The sequence below is a fragment of the Harpia harpyja genome, chromosome 12 (assembly GCF_026419915.1).
Source record: "Harpia harpyja isolate bHarHar1 chromosome 12, bHarHar1 primary haplotype, whole genome shotgun sequence".
Classification (NCBI taxonomy): domain Eukaryota; kingdom Metazoa; phylum Chordata; class Aves; order Accipitriformes; family Accipitridae; genus Harpia; species Harpia harpyja.
Window position 1 is genome coordinate 32,083,948 of NC_068951.1, and position 25,684 is coordinate 32,109,631.

Here is a 25,684-nt window from a genome sequence, read left to right on the forward strand (position 1 = left end):
AAGACCCATTGGGATCCAGTGCTCCAAGAGAACGGGGCAAGGGACCTGACAGGACCCTTCAAGGCTCCCGACACGAGGCCTCCGCTCCCTGCGGGTGGGAAACGTGTGCTGGGCAGCCTGCTCCCGCTCACCTGACGATGCTGCAGTCTGTGGGGTACGGAGGAGGGGGGGTGCAGTGGGATGTTGAAGGCATGGAGAGGGGAGGAGGCAGCGCCTGTGTGGGGCTGAGGCCATTCATGTCGCCGGTCATGGCCATGTGGGTGCCCATCATGGGAACTGGAGGAGAGAAGGAGGAGCACATTGTTACCCAGGCATCCCCAGACCCCCGCTTTGCCCCCACCACAGCACCAAAGGACAGCACCCGCAGCTGAAGCAGCCTTAAATCCCCTGCAAAGCCCCTCAAGGAGCAAGCTCACAGGGAATTTCAGGCAGGGCCACAATGACTGCATGAGGACCAGATGACAGACAGTCCTTCAGGAGCTCTCCCCTCACTGGACCAACTGTCGGCAGCGCCGCCGAGTCACCCTCCCTTACAAACAGGCTCAGTAGAAACTTAAGCAAGCCGCAGGCGTCTCGGCTTTCCCTGCCGCAGGAGAGGAGCGGGACAGAGCCAGCAGCGTAACCCAATACAGAAGCCAAACAGCTTTGTTTTCAGAGACACCGAGAGCACCCGAAGGGGATCAGCAACAGGTGTGGGCAAGAGTCCAGCACTTTTGAAATTAAAAAAAAAAAAAAAAAAAAAAAAAAAAAAGACACACACACAAAACTCAGCCCCCAGAACCATGTCTGTCATCCCGGATTTACAAGGCTGCTGGGCACTCTTCAGCAGCCAGAAGGAAGCAGGTTACCAAGCTGCGAGATGCAGCTATTTCCTTTGAAACTAAGAAGTGTCTTAATTGAACCGAGGGGAAAAAGTTTGCCAACATTTGCATCTCCTCTGCTGGGAAAGGAAGAAGAAACAAGTCCTGAAAGACAGATGACAGTGCAGCCAGCCAGATCTGCAGCAAGAAGTAGCTCTGCTCACCCCTGTGAGGCTCAGAGCAGGATGCTGAAGCCTTGCCCTGTGGCACAGCAGCGAGCAATATTTGGCTCCAGGTTCCCAGTGAATTACTCTAGGCTCCCCAGCCTAACACTAGCCACTTGGAGATGCCAAATCTCCTTGCCCAGACTAGTGGGGAGCACACATGGAACAGAAGGAGTGAGGGTTTCTTACTGTTGGTTCCCATGCCGTCGGGGATGGTGGTTGGGGTCAAGGCATTGCGCTGCTGGGGGTTAATTAGCTGGCTGACCGAAGGCAACTTGTTCATGCTGTTCATTTTGCTGAGTGGTGGAGAGTTGGAGCCGTAGGATGACTGTGACTGCATGGAGGTCCTGCAAAGCAAGGAGGTGTTAGGACAGGAATCACAGCAATTGGTTGGTAGGAGTGCGCATCCAAGGGCCTACATTTTCTGTTTGTGGCAGTGGTGAGCTACTGTTAGTGAAATCACTGACACCATGGGAACATCGCAGATAAAGATCATTGGAGAGACAGTCAACAGGAAATAAGTTTCCCAGATATTCTGGGCATTTAAAAAACAAATGGTGAAACACCAACAAAGGGAAGCTTCACTTTCGGTTCAAATTTTTTATTTAAGGAAAAGTTTCTACGTAAGTTTTTCGGTTGAAAAGAACATAGGCAAAGCCAGCAAACAGCTGCCAAAACATGAAAAGAGTATTTTTAAGTTAAGCTCTCCTTGTGGTCACAGACTTTTTCTTTTTTTAAGAACAAGAACTGAGGAAACCATCTCAAAACCATCCTGACTACCCCTAAAACCTGACTGCAGAAACAATTTTCAGATCGGGTCACAGTTATCAACCTTGGTGTCTCCAAAATTCCTAGTTACGCGTATAATCAGGTTGTTATCAGGTGTATATATATAACAGCCAGAGGCTCTTTGCTCAAGACAGACTCCATACACCTTAGGGACTACTGAGATGGTCAGAGCTGCCTGGGCGCTGACATGCAGCTTTTGCTGGTGTTAAGGAGAACCTGGTATCCAAAACCCACAGGCTGCTTGCAAAGAGTATCAGATTCCTACTACCACTCGACAACAGCACTAGCCTCCCTCAAGTCCAGACAGCCCCAAACTCCATCCAGCATATCCATGAACCAGGCCAGAGACGCTTGCTGGCGAGCTCCCCCCTGCCCAGCCCCGAGGGTCCCAGCTGCAATCCCGCCTCGTAAGCGATCCAGAGTGCAAAGACCAGACCGCTTCTGAATGGCAGCCCAGTTCCCAGATCGAGTTACAGTTGTGGCATCCCATCTGGAGTGGGGTCTTATTTGGGATATGCAGAAAACGATCATTAAAGCGGGTCCAGCAGCACAATTGGCAGAGCACCACCATGCTGCGAGAGAGCAGGTTTTTCTCTCTCCGACACCAGGAGCGCTTGCAAGACTGGGCAAAGGCAATGGGGAAGCTGGCACGCTTCCCAAACACGACGTACCCTCGCAAGCCGTGCTCGCCCAGCAGAGTGGAGGTCGCCCGGCTCACTGCAGAGCCCAGCACTCATTTGGCAATATCACGGTGACCCCACGGTGAATGTGCAAGGGCACATTCCCATCTTATTTCCCATTGGGAAACTTGTTCGTCTGGGTATAACTGGTTACACCAATTCCTGCGAACTGGCTTTCCTTCTATGCAAAGACAATAGTTATTACTTCAAATAAGTGAAGTGTAAAGGAAAGAAAGGGCTTATTCCTAGATAATTTATTAAAACCTTCAGCACTCAAGGTCAAGTTTCATACAATTACATTGTCTCCAGCTTCCTGCACTTTTAAGACTTGCAGTGTTGGGTGGAGAAAGCATCTATGCTAACAGGCTAGAGTATCTAAAGCCCTGAAGAACTGTTACCTAATTACACAATTACAGGAGGTACAGAAGGGTGTGAACTGTCCTTTGGCAGTGAAGATGCAGGACAAGATCCAGCAAACTTCATAGACTCAAGGAAGTGGAAAGCACAAGAAGCTTCACAAATTAATATTAACGATGGCAGCAACTCCCAAGGGGAAGTGAAACCAAGCCATGAAGTTCAGACCCAAATTTTCAGGGTGAAGGGAATGATTCAGATCTGAGGTTTCAATTCACCAATTATAAAAGTTGAGGCCAGCCATGAAATTCAAGTCAGGTTGACACCACCCTTAACCTAAGAGGCTTCTGGATTTAGGACCAAAATGAAATTTTTCTACTTTACAGGTTCAGGCACCTATCCTAACTATGCTTCAGCTGAAATTAATACACACCTGAGTAGTCTCTTAGAGCAAAATCTGCATGATATGCAAATGAGGAGGTCACCACATACACAGTGAAATTCCAAATCAAATTAACAAAGACTTCCCAAAAAAGATTTAGTTGCATTGTTTAAGCTCAGGACAGATTTTATTCAGAAAGCTCATGACTAGAAACTCTTTTTTTTTTTTTTTTTTAAAGGATACCTGTTGCTATGAAACAAGATCATTCAAGGAGGTCAATAGTGGGCCTAACTTTGCTATCTCCACCACCAACAGTGATCTCAGAAAAGCTAGTTAGGAGACTACAAAATACTTTGGGGATTAAAAAAAAAAAGCAAGCAAGCAAACACAATGCAACCCAAAGCACACTATAACAGAGAAAACAAACGCATACTTTAACATATAGCTTAAGGACTCCATTCTTATCTCATTCATACTCATAAGAATCAAGATTAAGACAATCAAGCTCAAGTGAATAAAACAGGAAACAGCAGCATTTTTCTTTGTACCCATACGTGTTTCAACTGAACTATTCCATCATATGAGCAGATGTGTAAAAGGTCTAGAGGAAGCCATCTAGCCAAAGAAAAGTAGCAAGATAAACCAAGATGCAAAATTTTATTGAAAATTAATGTCACACATCAATATAGCAACAGCCTCAGAAACACAAGAAAATGCTTTTGGTATTAAACACACGGACTACATGGTGTTTGAGGATTCATTTAAAATATATTGCTTTTTTCTCAGGTTTTTTTTTTTTAAACAGGTACTATAAGAATGTCATGCACAGTGATTTTCATTAAAATTATACTTACTATGTCTCAAGAAAGATTAGAAGTAGAAGCATTAACATTTCTTTGATATCAATGCCAATGAAATGCATTTTAATATCAAGGTATAAGGACTTCAATTAAGAGACTATTATACTTCTTGGAACAGTCTGATACGAAAGGCACTGAGTCACGTTCTGCAACTGATTTTTCTCTCAAGAGACTATGTAATTATTTAGCCAATAACATTTGTAGTTATGCAAGCTCATATGAGGGCAATCGCCTCTCATGCTTCAAGGCATATACAGATCATCTCAAGAGGTCAGGAAGGAACTTCCTTCTCCCACATATGAAGCACAGTTCAGTTCACAGGTTATGTTGTATAATTCTGCACTTTCCCAGCTCACTGGATATCAGCCCTTCACCAGAGGTGGGAAACTGCTTGGAGAGACCAATTACCTGATTCAGTAGACAAGTCCCACAGTTGTCATTCACATTAGATGGGCACACCATCATGTAAGCAGCCTTAATGCAAATGACATCAAAGGTTCATTAAGTGCAAGAATAGGGCAGCTCAGGCTCGGAGAGTTTAAGATTTCACCCAAGCCCCTATGCCTACAGTTTGCTATCCCTGAAGACCTAGAGCTAGTCACAATGCAGAGAGACCCAAGTGGAATCAAAGCTGTCCAGTTCTGGGCCTACCTTTCCTTACAACAGCCACAGCAAGTGCAGCAAGGATTACATCCCAAGTTCACACATGGTCAATGTGCCCATCGGCAACGTTTTTTTCAAGAAAGATTGCCCACTGGGCTGCATAACACTGGGATGTCACTGATGTAGTCTAGTATTGGCACACAAGTGACAGAGATGATGCTCAGTTGCACTCATCCACTTTTAAGGCACGTGAAGCAGGACACTAAAAAACAGAGAGGTGCCCTTGCTCTCCACATCTCAAACAGCTGCTATTCTAGAGCAAGCAATAGTGCATGTTTTCAAGAACGCAAGTGTTTTGTAGGCTTGGTAAATAACTGGGAGCATGGAAAGGAGGAGCCCTGATTGTCACTATGAAGACAGCAACTACAGCACAGGGACAAGGGTGGCGATAATGACTCCCCTTAGATTTCAGGTATGGGAATTTCCCAAGGCAGGCAGTGGATGAAATCTGCTCTCCAGGGAATGGAGCTATAATAAAGGGAGTGGATATACATCAACTAGTTGACATAGACTGGTATGACCTGACTGACTGATAAGGCCCAATTAGTCCACTTGATTATTCCTTGAAAGGAAAAGGCTTACTTTTCTGAAGCCCCAGAACTGACAAAGAAGCAATCAAAAGACAGTTGGGAAAAGGTTTTCTTCTTTTATCTGCAGAGGATGGACTATGCAGCAACTCCAATTGCTTCCAGCTCCAGGTTATTTGATTAAAAAAAAAAAAAAATTAAAAAAATGCACCTTCTAAGATAACCACCTTGTAGCTGGGGAACAAATCAAGTCACCATTAAGACCAGTTTCACAATCGTCATCCTCTTATAGGTAAGGAGGACAAGTCACAAAGCCTTTCCAGAGGATAGTGGGATACAAATTATTTACATTCTTGTTTGGTGGAAGTCCCAGGTGCTGTATTGCCCATCATGGTCCAAGAGATTTCCTAGATGTCAGACCAGATGATGATGAACTGGAGCGTGAGCTGAAAACTCCCAGTGCGGGCTCTGGATGCCTTGTATCTTCTGGTGGGCTACCTCCTCTAACTTGCTGGTGGACAGGACCTGGAGCAGAGCTCTAGATACAGATTAGCGTGTCCCTGTTGCAGTATTTCTGAATTGCCATCCACAAGCAGACAAGACCGAGATCCAGGAACAAACCTTCATTGGAAGGACAGACTGACAGTGCCAAGCATAATCCTGCATCTGGGCTGCATTTGCAGTTCAGATTCCCACCTCTCCCAGGGAAAGGAACAGCATTGTCTGTCTTCTCCCAAATAAAAAGGCACAGAGCAATAGTTATCTGCTTTGTGATCTCGAAGCACTTCCTGGAGTTTTCAGGCAAAGAGGCACTTGATTTGGTTAAATTTACACAAGGAATGATGGTAGAGCTGCAACTGTATGAAATAATCACTGCTAGTGTTTAATTAGTTATTCTTTATACTTAATCACAATTTTGGAGGCTCTTCTCCATCAGCCCTCCCCCACACTGCTATGGAACAACAAGTCTTGCTAAGACAATGAAGGAGATATCCAGAGATGGGATATGGCTCTCAAAGGAGATGTTAGTATGAGTCATCACCTGCTCAGATCACAGCTCTGCTGCCTGGAAGCGCATGATGTGATGTTCAGAGATAAGAGTCTGCTCCCACTGCATCAGGCTTTTTTCCTTGGTGGGTGGCCAGGAGGCCCGCTCTGCATTTGGGAGGCACCTTCTCTTCAGGCTGTGCCTAACCACAAGTGTGTCAGAGCTGCGTACACACCTGCCCCAAATAAATTCAGCATGGACTGCACTGCAGGCACAGAGGTCCCCATCAGTATTGATCCAGCCCCCTGTGTTTCTCAGGGGCTGCTGATCACTGGCATTTGCAACCGAGTTCTGCTCCCCAACCACCGCTGATCTGGGCAGACACCAGCCTGCAGGGAGCACCATTCCGGGTGTACCTTCAGTAACTTCTTCACATTTCTATTTCCTGCAGCCATGAACATCAGAGGGTTCCTCAGGAGAGATGCCACTGCCTGAGAGCATGGGTTGAAGGACATTTCTCTACCAGCATTAGGGGCTGTTCATTATGTAAGGATGTTTGAGCACCTCTCGGTGGGGAGAGCCACAGCAGGCATCGTGGCCACCCTCATTACCAGTATCCACACCTAGTGCCATGCTCAGCAATGCCAGGTTAACTCTACAGCATGTTACTTGCCTGTTGATCGCTCCTCCTTCGTGCTGGTCTGGGCTTGACACTTGGAGATGGAGTTTCCAAATGACTCAAATCTTCCCTGTCAAGCCCCATACGAATGGCTTTCAGAGGTGGAGTTTGAGACAAGCAGCGTGAGGAGGATTTACAAGTCCTTGCTGAGAAACAGCCTTCTGTGTGAGAATTGCTAAGCCAGGATGCACTTCACGGACACAATAAGCAAAAGCCACTGGTTGCAGGATTAATGCACAGGGTGGGCATGGCCTGAGGCCACTCGGCTGAGTCAACTGCAACATATGCTGGCACCACTTTCCTTTGAACTACGAGGTTTGTAGTGATGGGCTAAAATTAGTAGGGCTGATGAAAACTCTAAGGCAACATCTAATAACTGCTGAACATCTGCAAGGAAAGGGGCAAGCTCCAACCCCATTTCACAGGTAGGGCAATGAGCAGTTTTGGACACTGCCCTTTACACCCTCAGCTGCAAAGGGACAGGGACACTGGGCACACATGGATGTCATTACACAGAAAGACTCAACCTCACATTCAACTTGTGCAGCTCAGCCCACCAGCTTGGACCAAGCCCACAGAGTCAGAAGGGACCTTCCTAAGTTCAGTAAAGCTGGATTAATGCCAGCAGTGCTGGTGCAAAGTCAAAGCCACCCAGTCTTCCCTACAATTTTGATGTATTTTAGATCAGAGCCTTTAAGATTAGAAATAAGGGGAAACAATTCGTGATACCAAATTAGCAGACATTTCTACAGGAAAGAAAAAAAAATTCTTACTAGTGTCAATTCATGTAATGATTACCTCCCTCTGTCCAGCAGTACAAATACTTCAACTACTTGCACTATTACTGCATGACCAGCATTAAAACAGGCCAAATTGACTATCACAGACTGTTTAAACACACACCCCCTTCCACCCCCCCAGCCCATGAACACATTTTTTAATTTAAACAAGACAAGAGGCATTTTTAAAATTGAGACCCGCTCAGAGAAACCCCGCTGAGTTTCACAAATACAGAAGTAAGAGGAAAGAGTATCAACACGTTACAAAAACAGGAAGAAAACGTTACACCAAGACAGACGACATTGTGGTTCCTGACCTCCCAATGCTATGGGCTACGGCTAAGAGGTCTGTAGAAGTGTCTGTTGTTTTTGCAAAGTTTGAGTCCCTTCAGAAGATTACTCTCGCTATTTACTCTGTTGCTATCAGGCTGTGTATTTGCCACTGTTCCTAGTCCTGCCAGCTGGGCAAAATGACCCCAGCAGCTTGGTTTATGGATATACTGATGGGTTTGGGGGGCTGGAATGTTTTAGGATGGCATCGGTCTGTTTGGGAGGGTCTCTCCTTGAGTCCGTGAGTTCACTCCTGAAGCAGGCCGAAAGGAGACTGTAGAGAAGGAACCAGAGAAAAGAAAAAGATGAATGTACAGGATCCTTCACCAGCCACCAAGAGAGAAACAGTCACTTTCCACCTTCATGATCACAGTATGGGCTTTGAAGGAGGGGAAAAGCAGATGTCTTAGCACCTACAGTAAGGGTATGTGACAGGGAGATTTAGAAAGCTAGAAAGCCCCAGGTACAAGCGAGTACTTGGCAAGGAAGAGAAAACAACTAGTTGATAGGGTAATCCAATTTCTGCATCCCAGTCTTATGGGTACAAATGGTGCGCTGATACTGTTCCCAGTGACAAATACAAGAGGAAAAAAGCACTCAGCCAAAGGGGAAAGGAGAGAAGCAGCTTCCATTGAGCCCACTTCAAACTTCAATTACTTAAGAACCAGAAGCTGGTGCTAGGGAGAGAGGATGGTGCCTACTGTGAAAGGGCCATATTGATTACATCTCAACTACTCCCCTTTTCTACTCCCCTTTTCAAAGCCGGGGGACCCTCTGCACTAAAGCCAAGGAGTCCCTAGGGCTGCCAGCCAATGCAGAAGACACTGCTCCCTCAGAGCCAGCAAAGCAAACACAGCATGTCTTCATATACCTAGTCACACGCTTTTTCTTGCTCACTTTCATCTTGGCAATTCTCTAGTGGGAACACTAGCTGAGTGCCTGGAGTTCACAACACATGCAAGCACAGCACTACAAAACCAAACCAAACCATGCAAAAATCCAGTATTATCTTCCACACCAAAAATGAGAATAACTAGGTGGAGATATGAAGAATACCTTTCCCACCAGCCCCCTCCCTGCGACAGCAAGTGCCAGGATCGTTGCAGCTCCCATCTCAGCTGGAGCACTCCAGCCACTGGGTAGCTCGGCTCTGTCATACCTCACTTAGGAGGTTAATTCCTTCTCATTTGGGTAATGAACTGTGCTATTGACTAAATTGAAAGGCAGCCAGTGGGCTGGTGGGCTGGTAGCTGCTGATATGAGAGAAACACTTGCCAGGATATAAGATCCCACTTGGACATAAGAGCCCTCTTCTTGGTAGCCCTTGGAAGACTTCGTGAAAGCCCTTCAATCACGGGAGTTGGACTTGATGATCCTTATGGGTCTCTTCCAGCTTGAGATATTCTATGATTCTATGCTACAGCCAATTGAAATAAAGACTGTTCTGAAAACAGTGCTCAGCAGGGTGAAACCCACCACAGGCAATTTTGCTGAATCTGAAAAAGTGTTTTCCAGTGAAACCCTATGGAGATACTCCCTGGGAATTTTGATGGTAAATGTATTTCACAGCAGAGTATCGAAGAAACCTTCCCTCCCCAACAAAGCACAGACCACCTCTGGTATCCCTGGCAGCAAGGATCTTCTGGCAAATCCATGTTTTGAACAAATGGTGGCAGACCATGAAAAGGAAGTCTTCTAAATAAATGTGTGTGCTGCTGTTCAAATATGGGCCCCAGGATTTGGCAGTGAAAAAGGAAGAATAGAAACTGCAGCAAAAAAACCCCTTCCCACCTGTGATCATGAAGGTATTTGGCATAACAGTAAATAAGAGAAAACCATGCACAAAGGAGCAAACAGAGAGAGGAGATGAGACAGAGAAAGATTGTAGTCTGGCACAACGTGGAGCATTGCAGTATTTTGGTCATCTTGTGGGACACAAAGCTTTCTGATTGTCACCAGATTTGTCCTTTTTATTCCAGAACAGTAAGACAGTTGCATCTGCTGGCCTGCCAAATGCAATGCTGGTCTGTATGTGCATGAGAACAATTATGTAGTTGTTTTCCAATATGACAGATTTATATTTTTAAAACTACCTTTCACCATGATAATCTCATCCTCGCTTTTCCCACTCTTCATAAAAGATGAAGCTTTCCATGCTGTAGGAATGAAAGGGAAACTTCTTCCCACACACCTAGATAGCTTTTCTACATTAACCATTGCTCAGAAAAGTGAACCGAAAAATCAAGCAATTCCTCCATCAAGGCTTGACTGAGGAACACATGTGGATGCAGCTCCATTTTCAGAAGAAAGAGCAAAAAGCAGCTCACAAACATCCTGGTCCCACAGAGCCTTGCTAGGATCTACAGCCTCCTACACATTCGAACTTGGTCACTGCGTATGCACTTTCCTAGCTCCCAGTTCTAAAGTACATTTTGAACGAAAGCAAACCGAGACTGAGTTTTGAAAGTACATCCCTACTTAGAAAGTGAAAGGCATTTGCTTCTAAAGCCAGAACAGACTTGCAAAGGAGTCACCATGCTGCTGAGTTTGGACAGCCTGACAAGGAAGCAGTAGCAGGACATCTCCCAGCAACCTGTTTGCATGCAATGTTGTTCTTACCCAAACCAGTTCCTAACAACGTGTCTTCTCTCCCCATTCTTACATCGAGACCTGAAGCCCGTTTACAATTCTTTTTTGGGGTGCAGTTGCGTCTATGAGCATTTTTCAGCCTAAATGCCCCTTTGCCCTGAACATGTTTCTTCAGAAATGAAGTCATACCCTGGATTATTGAGGAAAAAGCACCAGAACCCAACTGCACCTAAGAAGAATTGCCTGGACATGCATTTCAGCACAGAGGACCCTGCTTGATGTCAGGCTGTCAGCAGAAACAACTGCAGCAGCTCTGGACAAACACTGAAAGTTATTTTTCTTCCCACTCCTGGCATCCTTAAAAGCTCTTAATCTTTCTCCCCAGTATCTGAGCACACTCAGCAGCTGAGAAAAATGAGTATATAACTGGACAAGTGCCAGGGGACATGCCGAAAGAAGTTTCATAAAATTAAATGGCTGGACATATACATGCTGGTCTTAAAGGTAACACAAATACCAACCTCAGTTGCCAGGAACCCATCCTATTGATATAGGAAGAATGAAAACAGTAATTATGGCAAAGCAACTGTCAGCACCAAGTGAAAGCTGTCATCTGCTGCCATCCATTTCTGCTTACAAAACCATTTCTCAACTGAAATGGCTGTAGTTCAGGTGGAGCTTTGAAGACACGCAGCTGACCGCACAAAGGCCGCAATGCCTAGGAGCTAGTAAATACAAGCTATACGATATACAAACAGTGCAGATGACTGATAAAAATAAATAATAATAATGAGAATTTTAAGTGCCCCAAAAAAGAGTTCAGAGCCCCTGGATGCTCCAGCCACTCTGGCACAAGGCTTTTTTCACACCTCCACAAGACTCCAGCTGACACTAAAAACACACAGGTCGAAATGTGAACACATGCAGAGATCTGGCAGAAAGCCGTGGTATTGCAGAAGTCCTGAGACAAGGCCAAGGCACCGAAATAAATCCCTACAGGCTCAAGTGGGACTTATGTGGTGCCTTGGCCTCGTGCTAACCTCTGCAGAGGAATGACTTATACCCACAGCCTCTTGACGCGTGAGCTTACCAGCAGGAACGCACGAGATCCTAAGCACTACCGCTGGCGGCTACCTACAGCCTGGGCGGCTATTTTCTGTCACCCAATACAGCAGGTGAAGCAATGTCCATGAATGATACTGCTTACTGTCCGTCTGTAAAGTCATTCACTGACCCAGTCTCTGTAATTGCAAAGCTTTGGGAACAGAGGGGAAAATGGAAACCAGACACTTATTTGGCCCTTCTTCACCCCATCCTCCTGGCACTTACACCACCCAAAGTAATTCTGGTGCAGCCCTGCCAGCTAAGTTCAGATAGGGACTACGTCTGCCCAGATGGAAAGTTTCTCATGCGCAATGTGGAGAGTCAGTGACAAAGTACAGTTTTTAAAAACACTTTAAAAGGGCACGCATAGAGTCTTTCTTTGAAGCGCCCACTGGTCACAAAGGAATTCTTAGGTGTTTCACCCTCGCTCCTAACTTTCAGCTTCCCATTTTATAGCTGAGGAACCTACAGTGTTTATATCCCACCGAGACACCAGCCTTCCAACAGCACCAGAGACGTGTAGCAGTGGGGTCCAGGCACTCAGCTAAGCCGGTGCTCACAGTCCCAGCTTCACATGCTCTTGGCAAGGTGCTCAGATGGATGCCCTGGAGAAGGCATGGAGATGGCTCTGCATTTGTTGCCATTCCCATGGAGCAGACAAGAGAAGAGCACACCCACCCTGTGCTCCCCAGCTCGGGCACGCACATGCAGCAGGTTTTTGTCTGCAGGCTGTTCAATGGCACTGCCTTGCCGCACTGCGCCTTGGGCTCTGGCTAGAAGCCAGAAACGAGGCACTGACCTTGTCCTCATTCACCCTCCAAAGCCAAAAGGTGAATTGTGTGGGATCGGAGACTAGAGAGGGACCTGGCAAGCAGTCAGGACATGCACTTGGGGAAGGAAGACTGCTTTGTCCCGTCACACAGGTCATGAAATCTGGATCTCAAACTTGGAGTCTCTCAAGTTCTGTACAGAAACTTGGCTTTGGCCAAACTCCTGGTGTCGATTTCTACCAGTTCTGACCACAGGCTTAACAAGCAGCTATGCTGTTGGAAAGGATTTTGCCAATGCAGTACTCTACAAGTGCTTGGCTCTTGGTTGAGCACCATGTCCCTACAAACAACTGTGCAGAAGCCTTCTGTGTCTCTCTCCTCTCTCCCCCTTCCCCACCACCCTCACTGCGCAGGTCACTGCAGGCACACTCATACTCACTGCTTCTGGAGCAAGTGCTGGTGCTGCTGCTGCTGCTGCTGCCGGTAGGTCTCAATTGTGTGCTGGGGAAGGTACTGCATTAGTTCCAGGGACTCTTTGATCTTTAGTAGCATTTCATATGTCTCCCGTCCCCTCACCTGGATCATGGGAAAAGGAAAGGGGGGAAAAGAAAAGCCTTAAAGGGCTGCATCTGTAGACCTTAGTGACAGCCACCTTAGCGAGTTTTAGATAAAGTCAGGTAAACAACCACAGCAGGATGCAAATACTCTGTTTATATACTATGCATACGCAATAAAACCGCTAAGCCTTGTGCTAAAAGTACAGCAGATAATGTTGAAGAGCGATAATCTGACACTACAGGCTAATGAACATCTTGGGGTTGTCATCGGCTCAATGTAAATCTGTGCCAACCAAAAGCAATATTCTGATCCAATCTGTTAGACAGAAAATGTCTTTACCTGCCTCAGATGTAAGCAGATCTGGTGCTGAATCTTACATGCCCTGAGGAAGAAGCGTACTTGAATTTGGGTGTTGGGTTTGGATCTCCCTTCTCCTCTAAGCACACCATGGTTTGTGATTTATCCAACTAAATGTGTCTCACAGGGAAGCAGCTGAATGGCCAGTTACAGATACTTCTTGCCCTTTCTGATCCTACATTTAATACAGTGTGTATTTCACTTCTATCACTACATTACAATGATAACACATATAAAAGCCACAGAAGCATCCACCTTCGTAAGATAACACCGATTACCTCTAGAGAAAGCTCAAGTGCCACAGACCCAGAAATGATAGAGGAGAAAACCCTGTTAGGTCTCTAAAACAATGTTTCCACCAGGACAGACAGATATCTTGGGATATTCTCATATGCCTTGCACAAGCCACTCTCAGTCAGCAGCTAATGGGATTTTTCTTTTTTTTTTGTTTTTTTTAATATGTATTTAAAATAGGTAGCTCTGGGGATTAAAAAAAAAATTAAAAATTTCCACATCCCATCCCCATCTTCAGTTCTCTCTGACGTCTAGGTGAGCAGCTGACTTGCCTCAAGTCACTGGGGAAGATATTAAACACAGGGTAAACACAAAGATAGAGAGAACTCACCGGCAAGTATAAGAGCTCATCATCTGGGGAACGTCTTTTTTTGATAGATGTCATCTGTATGCCATGAGTTCCTTGTCGAAAAGCTGGAAGTGAAACCCCAAAAGCATCCCATTAAAAAAAAAAAAAAAAAAGGCAGGGGGGAAGAAAAAGAAAAAGGAAAAAAGAGAGGTACAAGAGAGACATGAAATGCATGGCCAGCTCAGATCTTCAGATCTGCAGTGCTCTGAAAGGGTCTCTGCCTGAGCCACCCCAGAACTGTGCTTGCAGCTCCTGGCTCCATAAGGCAGACGCAACTTTGCAGACATTGGGTGGTCATACTGCTTGGGGAAACACATCAGCCAAGGAGCGCTGGATATATGGCAAAACCCCAGCAAGCCATACCTAGAACAAGCACTGGCTTTTTGCAGGAAAGACTGCGAGCTTTGGTATTACAGCGCTCTTGAGCTGTTGGTGGATCAGTGATCTATGAAGGTGAGACAACAGGCAGGGAGCATGCAGAATTCACTGTGAAAACAAAGCCCCCCTCCAATCTGCCTCCTGTTAAAACCTGCTGCCTTGCTGTTAAGCCTAGTGCCATCATCGAGCGTACGCAGGAAACTAAAGCTGGGTTCCCACATCTTGCATGTCTGATGAGTACATTGCACTCTTTAGAGCACAGAGAGAGGCCGCTTGCCAGACCACCTCCGTGCACAGCAGGGTTTACATGCAGTCTTAATCTAGATCCCTGTGGCTGGAAGACGCATGCCACAGCACAAGACACAGCTAGAAGGAGCAGAGAATGACAGCACAGTCCCAAACAAGCAGTAAAGGTTCAAAAAGTGGTTACAGAGTCCCAGCCATGTACCTTGAGGGTGGCAAATAAACACCCCCTCCAGCCACTGCTAGCAGGGCTAATCTAACACAGACAGCACTGCAAGGGAGCCCGCAAAAGCAGATTGTCAAATGCTGTTTTGTGAACACCAGCTCATTTTTCAGGCTGATTCACCCTGGGAGAACCGACATCTAATGCGTTCCTGCCTCCAAGCCCACGCACGGCACTGCTCCGTCCCCGCGGCACAAGCGCCGGGGTCACACCTGCAACCGGTGACAGCACGATCTGCAATCTGCCCAGCTCTGCCAGCTACTTACGGCGCTTCGTACCATCACCATTCTTTGTGCTGTCGGAGACTTGCTGCTTGCGGATGCTGTCCTCGTCTGCTTTGCGATCTCTGCCTGGGCAAGCGCAAATACGGGCTTCGAAACATCGGCGGCCCAAGACTTGCCCACTGGGAAGAGAGGTGAGAGGAAACGTCAGCTGGCAGCTCAGATGCAGGCCAGCAGCATCCCTCAACTTCACACCAGACTATGCACAGACCAACCCAAGCCTCCCATTTCCCGATCAGGATGCCCCAGGCGTTGTGCAACTCCCACCTGCAAAGATTTGAAAAATATCCCGTGGCCCCTTACATCAAACGGTCCCTATGGATATGCAATGCTGCGCTGAGCAGAAGAGGAGCCAGAAGGCCACCTCTCAAGCAAAGGGCTACACGCGTGACGCACTACTTACTCTCTGGTTTCCAGTGTGACAATGATGAGGATCGGGCGACGGTTCATCCCTCCCACGCAGCTACTGTTACACATGAAGTTGTACAAGACTGTCGTGAACTCCGTACCAACCTGGATGAGACAAAGAGGACGAACAGAAGAAATGGTGGATGAAAAGCTCTGCTTTTTCCAGGCTCACCTCTTGTACTTCCACAGCTGTGCTGCAATCAGACTAGCATGAAATAGGCCCCACCACAAGGCTTCCTTAAAAGAAATTAAGGACTCTTGCTCCCAAGGGTTAAAGAGGGTGTTTAAAAGCTCATTTCTGACAAAGAGGAAGAAGGGCTTCATTGCGATGAGGATGGAGAAAGCATAAGGTCCCGACTCCTTCGACTAGGGTTACAACCCCCACCCCTTTGTGTGCCGGGATGCCACCACCCTGAGCTCACAACGTACCTGGGGCGGCTCGTAGGGGACCAGCACGCTCTGCCTCCCGGTGATGGGGTCTTCTACATACTGAGCATGGCTGTTCCCTTCCACCCTGATCAGGTGGCTGGGAGGCGCAATCTGCCCTGCAAGGGCAAGGAGGCAAAAAAACAAGAGACACCGTTCAGCGAAGCAAGGTCACGCACAGGGCAGCAAGATCTTCCACCAAGGGAAACGCCCGCACCTGGCCCCAAAGGTCTACCAGAGCACACGCGTGCCTCCCAGCCCTTAAAGCATCCCTTCCAAAGGTTCCGGCTGCCAGACATCAAAGGCAACACAGGCTTCCTCAAACTCACACTGGACACCTGCGAGTAAACCTGAACGTGGGCTTCCTGAGATCCCAGAGTTAAGCTAGCCCGAATGTCAACTGAATGGCAGCTCACAGCAACTCTTCCAGCAGATAACTCCATGTGGATTTTCACACCAGCTGAAAGCCTTTCTTTTCCTCCCCCTAATGCATACACAAAGCAAATTCCTTCGAGTCTCAATTCCTACTCTTTTCCCCATCAATTGCTAGCCCTCTTCTGTTCCCTCCCATCAGTCTTGATCCTAAGGAGCTAAACAAGATTCAAGCAGCAAGAGAAATATGCATTTAATTAATGGTCAACTTGAAAAATCACGCTTGCTTACAGCAGTGGCGGAAAGGAACATTATCTTCTTTGTTTCTAGGCCCCTTTCCAATAATTAAAAAAAAATAATTTCCTTCCTGCAAATTTTCTTCAGTGTTTCTACCACACACAACTAAATTCTGATGAGTGAAGCCTTTTATGGGTTCGTCTTGAGAATTTGTTTTGTGTATGAACTGTTCATTTCTTATTCAAAATACAGCATATTTCTAGAGAAATAATTATTTCAGAATAAGAATTTATAGTTTTAGGTTTTTTCTTTCTTAAAACTCCATTTTTGAACCAGGTATCAACCCTCAAAAAATGCGGTTCTGTCAGAAAAGCAATTTCTAATATGAAAAACTATTTCAAAGAACTGTCTCACTCCACTCTGATTTTACACACCCAAGTCCTTGCTTATTTCGGGGCTTGTCTAGCTGGCTGCACTGTAACCAGCAAAGGTATCCAGGCTTCTAAGACATTCTGCTAACTGACACCAACCGGGTTTTTTTACAGTAGGAGATAAATAATGCATGCAGAATAAAACAGATGCTCATCTGAACTTATGTGAACTGAAGTGGCCAAGGCAAAAACAGAGCCCAGCCCATGAGTTTGCAGAAAACCCCAGGACGTTTTTAAAACAGCCACTACTTCACTAACACGAGAATAAGCAAGGAAAAGATTAAAACATTAATACTGAACCAATAGCGTTAAATGTACAGGAAGGTTGCCTACAGTTGATGCTGGCACTTAGCGTTATCCTGCTAGAGATAAACAGCCCCTCCGTCTTTGAGGCGTGGATTAAGGACTGGAGATGATATTGCATCCTGTTACTAGATCCCTGTCCCAGCGACGTGGAAGCTCATTCCTGAGCACAAGAACAGCTGCTTCTCATTGCAGGAGCAAAAGCAGAGCAGGGACAGGCTGCCAGAAGGGCATGGCCTGCCACGGGGACAGACGTCCATCCAACCTGGGCAGGCGTGAGGTTTATTTCGGTATTTTCTTCCCAAGGACACGCTTGCACAGGGACAGCTAAAGTATAGTATGAAGCTTCCTGCTAAGCACAGGAGATAAAAAGCTGCACAAGATGTTGCAGGGACGTCTGCTTCCAGCAGGTTTACTGCGAAGCTGCCGTCAAATCCCCACACTGGCCACTCAGCAGCCAGGCAGCTTTGGAGAGGGACTGACAACAAAGCGCTGCCCTCCTTACCCTCGTTGAACTCCCGGCTCAGCTCGTGGTTCGGGCAGCGTTTGACCACTTCGGTGACATGTTCAGCTTTCTTGTAGACTGGCATAGCCCTGATGACAGCTCCCTGAGGTGGCGGGGTCATCACTTTGATCTGGATGGGACATGTCTTGGCGATCTGGCAGTACAGCTTTTTCAGTTCAGTGGAATACTGGAATGGGGAAAAGAGCAAGAGAGAGTCAGGATGTTCAACTAGAGATGGAGGCATGCCAGAAGGATGGAAATGGGTTTGCAGAGATAACTGAATGCACCAGCTACTGTATGTGCATTGCACTTGTTCACACAACAGGCACACTTCCAGACAAGCAGCAAAAACCCTGGACCTTTACCTGTTATTAGAATAGCAAAATATAAATCTATGTCTTAGCTTTCCCAAAGGCAAAAAATCTTCAGATAAAGAGCACTGCTTTTACATGAACACAGACAGTCTTTATTTCTCTTGGGCACGCCCCCCCTCTTCCAAGGGACACACATTACCCACCTAACAAAAAGGACACTATTCTTCTCACAGCACCCTGTAATCCTGGAAACACTGGAAACCACATATATAAAGTGTTTCATCCTGTTTTCTAAGAAGCCCTCCTACTTTTGCAGAGGGTTGAAATAAAACCATGAACCTTGGAATTGAACAGTACTTGAAAGCAAGACCCTGATCAATTTGAGAGTTGTACCAAATCTGACATCTGTCATCTTTTAAAAGCATCTCACACCTCTGCAGCAATCTCCACACTTCTAAACTCAAAGCATTATGTCCATGAAAGAGGTAAAAAATAAAGTAATAAAGGATTTCTTTTTTTTTAAATAATCAAAGGTCAGAAGAGTTGAACAGCCCAAAGACCAGGTCCATGGTGAGATCTAGAGCACAACCCAGTAGCTGGCTCCAAAGGGGATGTTGTGACCATGCAATGAACACCTGGAGCAGAACAATATTTTCTTATTCACTGTGCTAATTTGGAGCATATTAGATTCCCTCTTTTAAGATGTTCCCCACTAAAGCAGTAACACTGGTGTAGTATTTTCCTGAAGTGTGTTCACATCTGGAAACCTTTACTCAGCAAAACATTGAGGCATGGGCTGAAGTCATTGGTTTCTGTTCAAAAACCCTTACTGAAACAAGGGCATGTGCTTAGCAGGAATGGTTGCAAGGAAACTCTTATGCGGTTTAGTACAGTGTAACCTGAACCCATTTTTCTGGATGTCCCCCATGAAGGAGACTCTCCAGTCTCCTCTGCTGTACAAGGTTGTTCCAAAATATGGCAGTTTTCATCAGTACCCCACTCCAGAGGCATTCAGTTTTCTCCTGGTGCTCAGACATTTGTGAGCACAGAGCTCTCTCAGTAACTCTAACCATGTAGCCCACAGGAACTGCTGGCATTTCCCCACTTCCATCTCCAGTTCTTGGAGAGAAAGGAAAGTAAAAGCCCCAAGGTGGTTGTTTTCTCAAAAAACATTTCTAGCAGCCATGGCCGATATGGCCCTGGTCCCAACTGTTCAAACAGAGCACTGACAGGTTTGTACTGGTCAAGAGCACAACTTGGCCATCCACTCTGATGGGATGGGAAGAGCTGGTGAATGCATGGGTGGGTGGCGGGTGATGTGGCAGCATAAGGATTAGCTAGCAAAATTCAGGGATTATTTGCATTTCAAAGCGTAAACATTGCCAACATAGGAAAAAACAAAGTTGGGAGAGACACTAGGGAGGAGAGAGGGATTAAAAATAAGGCAAGCTGGTCCCTTCCCTCCTCACTCAACACAACCCTGCCATATGGCAGAGAAGATGCTACAGGTATTTAAGCTAAGGAAAAAAAAAATCTTTATAATGCAAAGGCCAAATTGTGCAATGTATTTTATGTGCCTGCAGGCTAGAGATTAAACCCACAAAGGATTTACCCAGCCCGCGGAAATGGGGAACATGCCAAACAATTAAAAAAAAAAGTTGCGAAACAGATCTAGATGGTGATTTATATCGTATATCTTTGTAACCTGAAATTCCTTATTGTTTTTTAATTAAAAAGCAATTCCTTACTGACGGTAAGAGTGAGATCACTATATTGTCTCTTCATCTCAAGAGGTAGGAAAAGAATCACTTACATTTGAAAGAGGAAGAAAATTTAGAAAGCATTGTTTCCCTCAAGACATCAGTTTGTGCATAGCATTATGAAGGTTTCAAGGACAGAAAGCCTCAAAAATCTCAAAGAGCCAACTAATTGCTTGGATGCCTTAACACCATTGGACTGTAAAGAAATTGGGCACCCAAAGGCAATGGGCAGAAATGAAAGCATAAATATGGAAGTGCGATGGCTCAGGGAGGGCACAGCACACACCAGGAGCCGTGTCCGGTGTCTGCAGGCATTTGGAGAATTGAACAAATGGAAGGAGATACACGCCCCTCAGTCACAGATCAGGAGTCTTGGTGTTGACTGTAGTTTTATGTATAATATCTTCAAAGACAGAAAGCTGGGGTTAAAAGAAGGGAAGAAAAAAAAAAAAAAATCACTGCTTTCAGAAGGACAGAAGAGGTGCCCAACACCAGCATGAATACCAAGGCCCCAGACCAAACAGTGTGGCCCTTCTTCCAGCAAAGGAAGGGATCTGGTCCTTGTCCACCCTTCAGCACCCCAACTGTCAGATCCCTTTGGCTACAACCAGCAAGGAAGGCATTGGATCTGCAGCTTAAATTCACAGAAAGCAAATGGCCAAGGGCTAATAGGTTATGATGAACAAGCCTGTCCACCAAAGAAATATATATATGTCCCCAAAACACAGGGCAGACTCAAGAGCTCCAGGCTCTGGCCAACACCTTGAACTTGGCGTGTCAGAAAAGGAGGGTGACCAGGAGTCCACCTCTGCTTCAGGGCATGGTCAGGGCACAGGGAGGGAAGCTGCAGTTCCCAGCAGAGCCGGACGAGACAGCAGGAGGGCTGTGCTGCCTTTTTGTCACCCGATTGCAAAAGGACTTCAAGCCTCACGGGCACTACACAGGGCTCAGAGACATGGCATACAGCCACGATTTCACATCTACTCCAGGCACAGCCGCCTGCAAGCGTGTAATCACTGAGCGGCTGGTCATTTAACACCGGTGTAAATCTGTCTACGGGGTACCTGCTGTCAGACAGTAAGGGGCTTGAGTTTCCCACCCTGCCAACTTTGCTGCAACCGTGGGTAACCTGACGCCCAGCCATCTATTGGCATAAATAGATGCGAACAACTAGGTCATGGTGACTTCGTACTGAATCAGTGATAATCACTATATCCACAGAGCAAGACAGGATATTGTATATAGATTTCAAAGCAAGTAAGGTTCAGAAAAAAAACCCGAGGCAGGAGCTGTCTGTGCATTCAGAGAGCGCCTGCAAGCAAGGTTCACCCCTCTCAGCACAGGTGCCTCCCTCCAGTGGTCCCCAAACCACCCCACCTTGCAGGAGGTGACAGTGCCCCTTGCCCACCATTTTCCTATGGGAACTGGCAGATGCTCACTGTATGAAGGGTAAGATCACGAGACAAGCAGGTCCCAGAAATCCAGAGCACAACTATTAATCAATGCACTTGTTACTTGTTTCAGTAGGAAAACTAAATTAATTTGGAACAAAAATACCAAAAAGAGCTTGACCCAATCAACAAGGCTATCATTTCACAAGGCGACAATAGTCATTATCTAGCAGCAGGAACAAAAGTTGTGCCAACAGCCTGAGGAACGCAAACATTGCTTCTACCAGATGTACAGACCACAAAGTTATTTAAAACAAAAGAGCAGAGCCTGGTGATGTGTTATCCATCTAGGAGGGAGAGGAAAGAGCTTTGGCTCAGACTTTTCTTTGGGGTTCAAGTGCTGCATGTCATGCCCAAATAAGCAGACTTCAAGAGATTGCTAAGAACAACAGTGAATTTAGCTTTTTGCTTAATAATATGTTTTAAAAGGAAAGAAGAAAACATTCCAGTGCCTGCAGCTCTGCCCTCCCCACCTGCCTGTGCAGACATACTGTATTACCCACTCTTGGCACCCTGGCTGGTAATTCAGTATCACAATATACACATGCCAGCTACCATCAGGCAACACCTGTCCGATTTCTCAGCAAGCCCCTTCTCCAGAAGGTGTGTCAACAAAGAGTTTAAAGGAGAAAACAAAACACTTTTCACCTCTCAAAATGGAGAATTTTTGCTAGAAAGGACAGAAGTCTCCCAGAAGTAAGCGCTCAGTGCAATACAAGCTGCAACAGCTTTTCACTGAGCATTCAACTGCCCTGCAAAACTCTGATGCAGCAAAATCCTCCAAACACTACTTTGGAAATCTACCTCTAATATCTGTTTTACCATCTGATCTAGCTGAGGGATTATGGTCCCTAAGTCTTTAAAAGGAGCGAGGTTCAGTCAGCTCTACAAATGCTGACGGATGTCAACTTGAAGGTGATCCCAGAGGTTGGCTTATGGCGTGACAGCTCCCTGAGCCCCTTCTGCTCAGATCAACAAGTCTTTCAAATGTTTTGCAAACTTCTTTCAAGTAGTCACGTTTTAGCTCAACTCGGCTAAACACTAGATTCATTTTGCTTGACATTTTCAAAGCCATCAGTCAGCTATACTTTCTTCCCTATCAAACTAACTCCAAGAAGGAGAAAAAAAGAACAGGTTAGAAGAGTGGGAAAGCAACATTTACTTACACCAAAGTGTTCACAGATGAGAACAAGGAGAGTCACAAAGAAATAGAAAATCATCTGCATAAGGTTTATTCATTTAGGAGAAAAAAGGCAGTGGGAAGAAAGGAAGCTACCTACTAAGAATAAAAAAATCTGAGATTTACACATGCACCTTAAAAGTCTTTCCTTTGATGAACAGTGATTTAACTTTTCATTCACGAAAAACTGTTGGGGGCATGGGGGCGGGGGACACACCAGATACACACGTGTGCACATGCACACACACTCTTAGGAACTGACTTGTACCCAGAGGACACTCAGCAGAGGAGCCCAAGACGACCTCTACCAGGAGCGCTGTGGACATAGATGTCTCCTGCCAGATTTAACCTTCAGCTCAGCATAACCTTAACCCCACCAGTTACTAGCTGACTTGTTGCAGCTCCAGTTTGAGGTCCTCTATCTCATCAGGCTCCAGAGAAAAGCAGACCGCTTGCTGCTAGCGGCCGTAGCAGACATTGAAACCACGGGCACGACCGGTAGGTCCAGCAATCATCAGCCCCAACGTGCCTACAGATCCACCACGCATGACAACCACCGTCAGACTCGCAGTCCACCGCACCAGCGAGACGCACCTGTGAGCATCCCCCACCTGCAGGGGAAACCACCATGCGACACTGGGGAGGCTGGGAGCGGGAGGAGATGCTGATGCGTCCCCACCAGTGCTTTGCAGACATTTACCAAACTTCTCCGCTCCGGGGCGAAGGAAAAACCACGTCTCCCTCTTGAGGAAGGGCAGCGATTCACCCAAGGGCATCCGCCTTTGCAGAGACTTAAACTTCATTTTCCCCTTGAGCTGCTCTGCCCCCCTCCCCGTCCCTGCCAGGCGCGCACGACCGGTGCTGATGAGCTATTAAAATCCTTCCTCCGAGCGCTTTTCCCCAGGAGCCGCAGCCAAAGGCCGCCTGTTGCCACCTGTCAGTCGCAGGGATTAATTACCTGCGCCGGGCTGGGAGCGGCACATTCCTCCCCGGCCTCACCCTCCGAGATGTTGACATCAGGCAGGTGGGCCCCGCGTCCCCCCGGCCGGCATCGCGGAGGGGACGGCGGAGGGGGGGACGCGACCCACGAGCTGCGTGGGGACACGCAGCGCCGCGAAAACCGCAAGAGAAACGGGAGAAGCGGGGAGGAGCGTGTCGGTGCAGCTCCGGGCTGCCCCGGGGCAGGCGGCACTCCCAACGCCGGACCGGACGCCGACGGCAGCTGGTGCTGCGCCTTGGAAACCTTAGTGGGGGGAAAAAAAAAAAAATTTAAATAAAAAATATATATATGTGTGTTGACCTGCTTAGGTAAACGGGGAAGCGGGAGGGGTGGCAGGGAGGAGAGCGGAGAACCGTAGCCTGCGGACAAGGTTTCAGCGGAACGGTGCCTCGTGTGCTGGATCCCCTCCTTGGGTGCAGCCCCGCGGCGGAGCCGGCTCGCCCTCTCCCCACCGGCCGTGGCTAACCGTGGGTCTCAGCCCACGGGCAGGGGTTTGGGAGAAGCGGTGCTGCCCACCAAGCCGCTGAAAAGGGACACTTGCGCTCGGCTGAGCTGGCACGGCTCCTGCGCCACGCTATCGCGCAACGCGAAGGGAGGGAAAAGCAGTTTTTTCCCTTCTGGCAGATGCAGAGCTGTGTGCACAACCACCTACTCGCTTTGGTGGAGGAATCCAGCTCCGTGTTCCCCCCTCCACGTACGAATCCCCACGACTTCCTCTGCACTGCACTCCCGTCCAGTTCCCTACCACCACCCTGCAAATACCCATCCCCAGCCATGCACCCCATCTCAGAGGACAGGGCTGAAGCAGGCTGAGAAGAGTGTGCACGGGGACATGCATAAGTAGTCATGCCGTAGGAGACCCCCTGAAATTCCCCAAAATATCGCATTCGGCGCATCCCCTAGATTCTCCCATCTTTAGGAAAATGAGATCATTCATTCATGCGACAATACTTCAGCATCTCGCTTAAGGCTCCCCAGAGATTTTAATTCAAAACTACCTGGTTCAGGATTATCTGTTTAGGAGTGCTCCTACCTAGCAATGAGAGCAAAGCCACAATGATAACAGAAATAACACTGATATTTTCCCACACTGCTTTTGCACTGTGAAACAGTTGTAAATTTGAAAACTTTATATTCGAGGGCTTTTACATTTCAGTTTCATATCTACAGACTTATTTCATCAACAAATGAAGACCTCTTGAGGTTTGGCTTGAAAACACTTTTTTTAAATCAACAACAACAACAAAAAAAAGAATTAACTGAAAAGTGCCTTGTTTCAAGAGAAAAAAAACTCTGCTGGAAAACATCAGAGGGAAGCTGGGAATTATTTTACGCATGTTTTTTGATACGAAGTGATGGCTGTAAAGGAAGGCTTTACTATTGGATTTTGTTAGTTAACTTCTCTTCCTGTGCTACCCTTTTTTTAAAAGGTTTTGAAACTAGTTTCTTTACAAACCAAAACCATAAGACCACTACAGTCAAGTGACCTTACCTTGCCTACCCAGCTCACACTCTGCTCGTGTATCGCATCCAGTTTCTCTACCAGTTTCTAAACTGAAACTGTAGCAGTACCAAATAAGTTTCAGATGCTAACAATATCTAGTAATTTGCATTTCTGATAGACTACTTTGCACCAGAAATTTTGCAAGTGAGGTGAAGATATGAAACGAGAGCAAATGTGCTGAAAGGCAAAGCTGAGAAATGCTGAACAACATCTTCCCCTGTGGGTCGCAGTAAGTGCCCACTGACAGCGGGATCCCATGTTACAAAATAACATGGGAATTTTCACTGAATGAAGTAACTTCCACAGGGAGCATTTATTTTATGTTATTATCCAAAGTCAGAGGTACATTCTCAGATGCCTTCTTGCAAACACAAATTTACACACATACACAAAACACCTGAAAATTATCCTGACTGTGGCACAGTTCCCTCTGATGCAATGTAACTGGCCAAAGCACATGTGCTTTGCAAGCATACCAGGCTCCGGACGCCACGTTGATTCCTGTAGGATCAGAGTGACTCCCAGCTTGTGACCCTGCATATCCCTGTGATGTTATTTTCATAGGCTCTGCTGATTAACTGACATTAACACA

At 46.6% G+C, this 25,684-nt stretch overlaps 1 protein-coding gene across 3 annotated transcripts in view; it reads right to left on the bottom strand.

The window, feature by feature from the left end:
- Positions 1-25,684, bottom strand: part of TP63 (tumor protein p63) — a 109,339-nt gene that overhangs the window by 5,108 nt on the left and 78,547 nt on the right. For 2 of the 3 annotated variants that reach the window (XM_052804491.1, XM_052804492.1), the window contains 8 exons: positions 17,884-18,070; positions 16,039-16,154; positions 15,605-15,714; positions 15,187-15,323; positions 14,059-14,141; positions 12,958-13,094; positions 1,214-1,371; positions 132-276 (listed from right to left, as the gene is read on the bottom strand). In XM_052804491.1, coding sequence (XP_052660451.1) covers positions 132-276; positions 1,214-1,371; positions 12,958-13,094; positions 14,059-14,141; positions 15,187-15,323; positions 15,605-15,714; positions 16,039-16,154; positions 17,884-18,070 — 1,073 coding nt within the window. Of the gene's footprint in view, positions 1-131; positions 277-1,213; positions 1,372-6,893; positions 8,330-12,957; positions 13,095-14,058; positions 14,142-15,186; positions 15,324-15,604; positions 15,715-16,038; positions 16,155-17,883; positions 18,071-25,684 lie in introns of those variants that run through there. The other variant, XM_052804493.1, reaches the window with a different exon arrangement.